This window comes from Neomonachus schauinslandi, chromosome 15, assembly GCF_002201575.2.
Source record: "Neomonachus schauinslandi chromosome 15, ASM220157v2, whole genome shotgun sequence".
Lineage (NCBI taxonomy): Eukaryota > Metazoa > Chordata > Mammalia > Carnivora > Phocidae > Neomonachus > Neomonachus schauinslandi.
The window spans coordinates 39053007-39062871 of record NC_058417.1 but is presented as its reverse complement, the minus strand read 5'-3'; the positions used below and the strand labels follow the sequence as shown (position 1 = coordinate 39062871).

At 40.1% G+C, this 9865-nt stretch overlaps 1 protein-coding gene across 1 annotated transcript; it reads left to right on the top strand.

The window, feature by feature from the left end:
* Window positions 1-4740: 4740 nt before the first annotated feature.
* LOC110592897 (keratin, type I cytoskeletal 27) lies at window positions 4741-9346 on the top strand. The gene is made up of 8 exons (XM_021704077.1): window positions 4741-5198; window positions 5659-5741; window positions 6096-6252; window positions 6530-6691; window positions 6783-6908; window positions 8417-8634; window positions 8858-8907; window positions 9024-9346. The coding sequence occupies exons 1-8, from the start codon at window positions 4785-4787 to the stop codon at window positions 9164-9166; spliced, it is 1353 nt and encodes a 450-aa protein (XP_021559752.1). The 5' UTR covers window positions 4741-4784; the 3' UTR covers window positions 9167-9346.
* Window positions 9347-9865: the final 519 nt, after the last annotated feature.

The window sequence follows — 9865 nt, the reverse complement described above, 5'->3', positions numbered from 1 at the left end:
AGTGAAACCTCCGACATGCATTTGGAATTTTTTTTTCTTGGCTAGTTTTAAATAAATTTTTACTTTTTATCAAAGTAATGAATGCACTTTGTTTTAACAGTTATATCATGCTAAAAGTAAAAATAAAAAACAACAGTGTCTTTTTCTCTCCCTTCCTCTACCTCAAGCCCTGCTCTCCACAAGCAACCATTTACAACTCTTTTAGCTATTCATTGTCATCTTTATCTCTAGACTTTTAAGTAATAGGCTTTATTCAATATTTCTTGATTTACCAGTTTTACATATTATATATTGTGCTCTTAAAAGAAAGCTGAGAGTTTTGCCTTTACCACTTTTCTTCTCTTCCTAACATAGCTATACCACAATATTTGGTTAAATCAATGTTCAGTCGTCTCACCATTATGACTAGGTAGATATTGTTCATTGTTGTGTTGAGCAGTATATGCCACATTTTCTTGTACAACTTTTTGTTCTTCATACAAGCAATATTTTTCTTTTTTTTTTTTTAAGATTTTATTTATTTATTTGAGACAGAATGAGAGAGAGAGAGAGCGAGCACATGAGAGGGGGGAGGGTCAGAGGAAGAAGCAAGCTCGCTGCCGAGCAGGGAGCCCGATGTGGGACTCGATCCCGGGACTCCAGGATCATGACCTGAGCCGAAGGCAGTCGCTTAACCAACTGAGCCACCCAGGCACCCCAAGCAATATTTTTCTAACATTTTTACTAACTTGGTTTCCTGTATATCTTAATCTCTCATGCCTCTTTCCTACATGAACAAAACCATCGATCACTTTCATCTATCCCCTGCAGACCTCACACTCCGAATCCTCCCATCTTGTATTGGATTTTCCGACTTGCTACCCAGCTATCATCAGGGTCATGCATTCGGTGTACTTGTACTGGGACCCCATTTCTCGGATTCTAAGCTTTCTCTTTTCTTGTTCATTTTTCCCTCTAGTGGTTTCCTGACAAAGTGTGTGTGGGAAATTGATTTTTTGAGACCTTTCGTGTCTGAAAATAGTTTTATTCCACCCTCACTCACGATCAATTGTCAATGTAGAGAATTTTAGGTTGGACATCATTTTCAAGTAGAATTTCAAAACATTCTTCACTGGAGTCATGGCTTCCAGGGTAGTTGAGAAGTCTAGAGCCGTTCTGATTTCCCCATCACTGAATGGGTGTTGTCTTTTCTTCTGACACTTTAAGGGTTCTCTTTTTCTCCATGGTTCTCTGAAATAAACTGAGCACATGCTCTGCTGTGATTCTTTTTCATTTATTACTCATAGTTCTTGATGGCCTTTCTCAATTTAGAAGCTCAGTCCTTTAGTTCCAAGTAGTACTAGAAGATATGTTTATAAAATAATTTCTTCATCATTTCTCCTTTCTCTCTTTCTGAAAGATTTACTTAAGGTTGCTCTTCTTGGACTAAGCCTCTAATTTTCTAATCCTTTCTTTTATCCATCTTTTTGAACTTTGTTCAACTGTTAGGGAGTTCTGGTTTTTGTGGGGTTTTTTTGAAGCTTATTTTCCAACCCAGCCATTGAAGTTATTTTGGAAGTTATTTTAGGACTTATTTTTTTCATTCTGAGAGCCCATTCTTGTGCTCTGCTGTTTACTTTTAATGATACTGTATTCATGTTTCGAATATGTAGTATTTTTGTTACTTCTAAGGGCATTAATCATAGGTAGTTTTTTTTTTTTTAGATTTTATTTATTTGTCAGAGAGAACACAAAGCAGGAGGAGCGGCAGGCAGAGAGGGAGGAGCAGACTTTCTGCTGAGCAGGGAGCCCGATGTGGGACTCGATCCCAGGACCCTGGGTTCATGACCTGAGCCAAAGGCAGATGCTTAACCGACTGAGCCACCCAGGCATCCCTGGTTGTTTCTTTTTTTTTTAAGTTTTCTTCAGCTTCCTTTATTGTCTATTTCTCAAGTGCCATTTTTTTGCTTCTTTCTTTGAGTCTTTGTCTTTCATGTTGGAGTGTTTTTTAATGTATGGTGATTTTTAAAATTCTGCTCATCTTTAACAGTAAGGCCCTAAAAATATTTGGAGGCTCTGTGTGTGTGTGTGTGTGTGTGTGTATTTCACTCCAGGGTGGATGGGTAGTAAGCATTTTTTTGTGGGAAACACTCAAGTATCTGCAGGTCTTTTCTCTAGAACTCTTCGGCTACCCCAGAGAAGGACCCAACAACCAGAGATGGCTACCTAATTTGTAGGGCCTAGTGCAAAATGAAAAAGGTCCCTTGTTCAAAAGTCTGGAAGAAGTTCAGTTAGAGGTACTAACACATACATTTTTTTCTTTAAAAGTATCATATTACTTAAAACATGTAGTAGAGGTGGTAGTAATACATACATAATATAATCTTATAAATTGCAAAAAAATAACACTTTTGATGTCATAATTTCATGTAATACAATAAATTCTAATGCTTTATTATTATAATTTCTTGATTGATCAACAGATTTTTCTGGCTTGCTTCTCTGCAAATTCACTTATTAGGTCATGAGAATTTATATTTTTAGCAATTTCATTTTCAATCTATATAATTGAAAGTGATGTCCATTGTTCTTGGCAAATGCAAGATCTCAAATAATCTCAACTGGAGAGAACAACACAGGCAAAGACCAAAAGGAGGGAGGGGAGAAGAACAGTAAAATGAAAGAATGAACAAGTCAGGTAGGTATGACCTCCCTCAAGAAGAAACTTACATGTCAGGCAAAGAAGCTTTATCTAGCTTATAGCCCATTGATTTTAAACTGTAGGAAAGTGGGAAAAGGAAAGATATACTTACTGACTACATATTATTGACAAGTATAGTTGCTTTACAAATGTAACTACCATTTAATAGCCTCACAAAAACACAAGTCATGTCTCCATCTTAGAAATGGAGGCTTAGCGAGAAGGAACTTTGCATTGGTCACACAGCCAGAAAGTTGCAGAACTGGGATATGAATGCTGATCCAAGAACTCACATTCTTTCAGTTACATGAATGGTGGTGTATTATTATAGCAATGGTACCTTAACTTACTGCTCTGCCTAACTAGGATGGAAAGGAAAAAGACTTGAACCAAAAATCCAATCAATGAGCTGGAAAAAAAAATGATAGAAGAAAAATAGAAAAGAGAAAAATGCTTCAAGGGACACTGCAGAAGTAGATTCAATTGGACCTAGTGACTTGCTGGATGCAGGCTAGTAGAAGATGATAGAAATTATATATTTCTTAGCAATCATGAGCGTGACTCAGGGTAATTCCACCAACAGGTAATGAAAAAAAGATACAAAAGATCAAAGTTTGATGACAAGGTGATTGAGTGTTGAGCTAGAAATCATCCAGTAGAAATGTCTGGTAGGCATAGTGAGGAGTGGGTCTAGAATGGGACACAGGTCAGTGTTAAAGATGTATATGTAGAAACGATTCACCTACAGTCAAAGTGACAAGAAGGGATGACAGGACCAAAGGAGAATGTGTAGAAAACAAGAGTGTGAATCACAAAACTATAAGGAATGACAAGATCTACAGCACAGATGCACCGAATGTAAGAAAGAAGAGGAGGAAACAGAAATATTCTAATAGAAGTATTTTTAGGGCGCCTGGGTGGCTCAGTTGGTTAAGCGACTGCCTTCGGCTCAGGTCATGATCCTGGATCCCAGGATCAAGTCCCGCATCGGGCTCCCTGCTCAGCAGGGAGTCTGCTTCTCCCTCTGACCCTCCCCCCTCTCATGCTCTCTATCTCATTCTCTCTCTCAAATAAATAAATAAAATCTTTTTTTAAAAAAAAGTATTTTTAGAAGGCAATTGTTCAGAATTCAGTAAGCCTGGTCAGTATCAAATGTGTCCAAGAGGGTGTAGGAGAATAAACATGAGAAATAAAGACTGGATTGGATGTGGGATAATTAGCAATCTGAGAGTTAATTTCAATAAAGTGCTGGGACCACAATTCAAGAGTGAGTAGGATGGGAAGTGAACGCAGAAAATTTTTCTAGAAATAATGAAAGGAAGAAATGTAAAAATACAAGAAATCTAGAAATAGAAAGGGAACATACAGGCCATAGACTAGACTATTTTACAGATAAGAAAACTGGGCCCAGAGAAATTAACCAATACCTTTATTTATACCTTAGACAGAAAACCAGTAAGATGAAATGGTAATTCAGGAGGGATAAGGATCAAGGAAGACTTTCTGTCTCCAAAGAAGAGTCCATTTAAATCCTCATTTCTCATTTAAGATGCCTCCTTCCTCTGGTACTATGAGCCCATAGCCTTGAAATCATTTTCAATATATCTGAAAGAAAGACCATATTATCCACTGAGACCCATGACTATGATGGCTCACTTGCTGGGGAAAATGTAATGTCGTTGGTTTGAGCAAGAGAAAGAGAAATCTGTCTATCACACTTTTTTATTCTTATAGGAGTTTTGTAGTCCTGAAACCTGGAAGACAGGAAGGATTGCTCATACTAAATTTGAAATGCATCACTATAATAATCTTGATAATACTCCTCCCTATCCCATTTTGGAGATAACAAATAACCCCAAGGTAACTATCCACCTACAGAAATGGACACAGTAGGGTGAAGGTATTCATTAAAAAAAAAAAACAAAAAAAAACACCCAATTATGAATAATTCATGATGAGCTGGCAAACACCAGTTTGCTATGGGTAGCTAGGTTCATCAAGAAACACCCTGATAATGTGTATATAAAGACAAACTCAACTGTTTGAGCAGGACATTTGCCATCAGAGCTTCACTCCAGGAACAAGCTCTCTGGGTCTGGACATCATGTCTGTGCGTTTTTCTTCTGCATCCAGACGGCTTGGCTCCAGCGGGGGAGTAGGTTTTGGGGCTGGAAATGCATGCGGTGTGCCAGGCATTGGAAGTGGCTTTTCTTGCGCTTTTGGGGGCAGCTCATCTGCAGGAGGCTATGGTGGGGGACTGGGCGGGGGAAGTGCTTCTTGCGCTGCCTTCACCGGGAATGAACACGGCCTCCTGTCGGGCAACGAGAAGGTGACCATGCAGAACCTCAATGATCGCTTGGCCTCCTACCTGGAGAATGTGCGAGCACTAGAGGAGGCCAATGCCGATCTGGAGCAGAAGATCAAGGGCTGGTATGAGAAATTCGGGCCTGGTTCTTGCCGTGGTCTTGATCATGATTACAGCAGATACTTCCCAATAATTGATGACCTTAGGAACCAGGTAAGAAGCACAATGTCGTGAGGGTTAATACCGCTAAGAATATTTAGCCACACAAGCACCCACAAATGTGTAAGCTGTCACACAGGCAGGGCTTTGCTCTCAGCTTCGGATTTCCCATAGTGCATTATGAATATTAAAAATAATTTCTATTCAAATCCTAATCTTTGAACATGGCTCACCCATAGCTGGTACGAGGTACGCATGTTTATGCTTTTTGTAATATGAAAATATCAAAAACTGCCCACCATCTCCTGCTATATTATTTATAACTTTTTCCATAGAAAGGGTTTTTTTATGGGTGGGGTGAAGGGTAAATGAGGCTATACTTAATTTCCCATTTGCAAAAGAATCATCTTATTATTGGAGACAGAATGCCAGAAAGATTACTATAATTTCATAGGTGACTTTCTTTCAAGGAAATGTGACATTTCCTAACTCCTAACTAATTTTCCATTTACAGATCATTTCTACAACTACCAGCAATGCCAATGTTATCCTGCAAAATGATAATGCAAGACTTACGGCTGATGACTTCAGGCTAAAGTAAGTAGAGCTGAAGAGAAACTAAAGAAGTTATTTCAACATTTCCCCTTTAATCTAAGCTATTGGAGGTCACCTCCATTGTTTGACTTTGTTTATTTGCTTTAAACCAAATGCATGTAAGAATGACCAGCTGAATGATATATTTTACTTGGGAAGTTTAGGAACTGACACAAGTGAATGTCAAGATCATACGAAAGAATTTTGAGTGAAAGAAATTCGCTGATTGCATTATGGGCAGTCTAACTGAAGGTTTGAGTGTATTTTAACAGTTTGACCTTGAAACATGGTTGGCGTTTTATGCTGACCCAGAAAGGGATGGGACTAAGGTGATGCAACTGTCAAATATTTTCTAAGGTTTGAAAATGAGCAGGCCCTTCACCAGAGCGTTGATGCGGACGTCAGCGGTTTGCGCAGGGTGCTGGATGAGCTGACTCTCTGCAGAACCGACCTAGAGATCCAGCTGGAAACCCTGAGCGAGGAGCTGGCTTACCTCAAGAAGAATCACGAGGAGGTAGGTGCTCTGTCTCCCCCGATTCCACGATCCGCCTTGCTCCCAAAACTTAAAAACGAATTTCAGGTGACAAGTATAACAATGTCCGCCACCAATATTCCAGAAGGAACTCGTCAGTTTCTCTGCGTGGCTTAGATTGTTTGGAAATGTTTCTATCCATAAGCCTCCAAAGAAACAAACCTTTGTAAAAAAGTTTCTAACCTCATGCATCCTGTCGGTCTGGTTCCTCTGAAAATATTCAGCTCCTAACGTGGTCGAACCTAACGTGGTCTTTCAGGAGATGAAGGCGCTGCAGTGCGCGGCGGGAGGGAACGTGAACGTGGAGATGAACGCGGCGCCCGGGGTGGACCTCACGGTCCTGCTGAACAACATGCGGGCAGAGTACGAAGACCTGGCCGAGCAGAACCGCAGGGACGCGGAGGCCTGGTTCAATGAGAAGGTAAAACCCCGCCGGGGCGCGCCTGCGTGGCTCTGGGCGCTGATGCAAGGCCCGCAGCACCCTAACACCCCCCACCTCTCCAACCTTCCAGAGCGCTTCCCTGCAGCAGCAGATTTCTGATGACGCTGGTGCAACCACCTCAGCTCGGAATGAGCTCACCGAGATGAAGCGTACTCTTCAAACCCTGGAGATCGAACTCCAGTCCCTCTTGGCAATGGTCAGTAGAAAGTACCAAAAAAGATGGGTTTCAGCAGTGGGGAAGAAATGTAAAGAGCACCTCTTGGCAATGGTCAGTAGAAAGTACCAAAAAAGATGGGTTTCAGCAGTGGGGAAGAAATGTAAAGAGCACCTCTTGGCAATGGTCAGTAAAAAGTACCAAAAAAGATGGGTTTCAGCAGTGGGGAAGAAATGTAAAGAGCGTTTCTTCCACGTGATATTACTTACCTTCGTTTTTATCCGTTAATTGCCGGGCTTGACATAAGACACATTTGCATTTTTCACAGCAGAGCCCTCTTGGCCTGAAAAGTAGACCTAGGTGCTCATAATTATGAAACGTTGGAAATTGGCAAGTACATTTATTTTGAGGGACTCGGAAAAGAAAATGGTTTCTACCCTGAATCTTCTCTCCCAAGTCAAAAGATAAAAAAAACCATTCTCCCCCGAATGCAAAAATGCGTTCGCACCCCTTCTATCTTCTTCATCTGGCATTCCTTTGGGCCACTTAATTAAGAACACTTAGAAGTTCCTTTTTAAGTGGCATAAACAAGAAGCAAAGCGGAGGCATGAATGTTGCCTCTAAAGCTAAACACCCTTGATAATAATAGTAACCTTTTCATTAAGGTTTTGCCCGGCACTTTCTCCCACTTGAGTCCACAATAACCCTGGGGCTTGGGCAGGGCAGACTTTATAATTCCTATCATTATTTTCAAAAGAACAATCTGAGATTTCAAAGAAGTTAAGCAGTTTTCCCAGAGCCCCACAGTTGAATACGAAGGAACCTGAACTTCTCTCCAAATTACCTAACTCCCACGTCTATACTTCTCCCGCTATGGCTAGTACACAAACCTTCAGAGTTTATCCACAAAAGAGGGTATGAATGTATATAAAATTAGGACTTGGCATAAAAATTCTTGCAGCTGAAAGAGGAAGACACTTTTATCTTCATTCCATGTAAAAGTATAGCGAGCATCCCACTTTAGGAGAAACACTTTATAAACCCATTTGGATTCACAAACCATTTAAAGCTTAAAAAGGTCGTTCTTTTCTTTGGGTCAGTCTACTTCGGGAAAGTTTACCCAGTTCACTATGGGCTTATTAATTTTTATAGAAAAGCTACAGTTTCCATGAGACAAGACTGTCATGTGATTAGAAACAAAGCAGCAAACTGTAGGGGGACTTTTATTCCTGGGAAATGTGGCAAATTGTGCCAGACTCTTGAACCAGAGATGGGGCAGTGGGATCTTTAGACTGTGCCCTATGAAGAAACAAGTTCATCTTTGCTAACACTCCTGGACATATGAGTGACATTCACCACCAACTGTGTCACTCTCAAACAGAAAAACAGTAGGACATCTAATAAAGGCAACAATTAATATTGAACAAGGGGGACTCTTTGGGGGTAAATATGCTTATTTGCATTGTGTAAGTTAACTCTTTTAAATATCTCTTAAGTGCTCTGCCAACACTGTGACACTTTCTACTAAACTATGTCTTCCTGATCCATAGAAACACTCCCTGGAGTGCTCCCTGACCGAGACCGAAGGCAACTACTGTGCACAGCTCGCCCAGATCCAGGCTCAGATCGGGGCCCTGGAGGAGCAGCTGCACCAGGTCAGAACCGAGACGGAGGGCCAGAAGCTGGAGTACGAGCAGCTGCTCGACATCAAGGTCCACCTGGAGAAGGAAATCGAGACCTACTGCCGCCTGATTGATGGAGAGGATGGGTAAGCACAGCTTCTACTGAGGAAACACTTTATATTTTATTTTAAGGTTATTAAGTGTTTTTAGAAATCAAGTACAAAGTGTCTGTGACCTATATCATGTATAACTAAACCCCTTCTAGTGTTATTTCAGAATCCAGAGATCTCCCATCTTAAATCCTTGTTTTCCAGTTTCCTCGGCAAAATAGAGTGAAATAATTAATGCAAGCTCTCTATATTGTTACAGCTCTTGTGTTAAATCAAAAGGCTATGGAGGACCAGGAAATCAGATCAAAGGTAAACAAAAGCTGTGTTGAGCATTCAAAATGTACTTGTATTAAGTTTCAAATGATGAGTTAATTATTTCCCCTTCGTGGATCTGATAAATTCTAACAATTCATGTGTCATTTTAGAGTTATCTAAAACCACCATGGTTAAAACAATTGTTGAAGAACTAGATCCTCGTGGCAAAGTTCTCTCATCCAGAGTTCACGCTGTGGAAGAGAAAGCAGCCAAAGCCAACAACGTGAAGAGTGAACAGAGGGTGCCTTCCTGAGCCCCAGAAGAAGAGCCCCTGAATTAAAATACCAAACTGAAGCTAGGGTCCTAAATAAAAGCCCTCTTATTTTTCTGCTTTTCTTCCAATGAATTAAGACAAGCTGTTTGTAGAATGGTAACATTTCTTTGACTTTCTCTATGGTGGTGTGTCAATAAAAGTTCTTCCTGTTGCAAGTCATCTTCACTGGTTCTGGTCAATCTTTGCATTTTAAACATACCCACAAGAGGAGCTGAATCTGATTTTAATTTTTTTGTTGTTGTTGTTTAATTCAGTGGCCTTCACAAGTTAGGAGTAAGTTTAACAGGTAAACTGGTTGGAGTCTTTTTCACATCTCTGTAAAATTTTAAATCTTCCTCCTGGCTTCTATAAATACTTGTTAAGCGCACTTCCTAAGTGCTGGCAATGAGAATAAAATAGTCTATAAAATCTAATTCCTGAATGCAACATGCTTATAGAAGTGGAAATAAGAAGAATCAAAAACATCCTAAAAATAACGGGAAAAAACTGCAAATGGTGATATTTGAAGGTAGAAAGGAAGAGAAAGAAATAGGGAGATAGGGATATTCCACAATCTTAGGCCACAAAACACATCTTAACAAGCTAAAGAAAACTGAAATCATATCAAGTATCTTTTCTGGCCACAATAGTATGAAACTAGAAATCAATAACAGGAGGAAAATTTGAAAATCCAAAAAT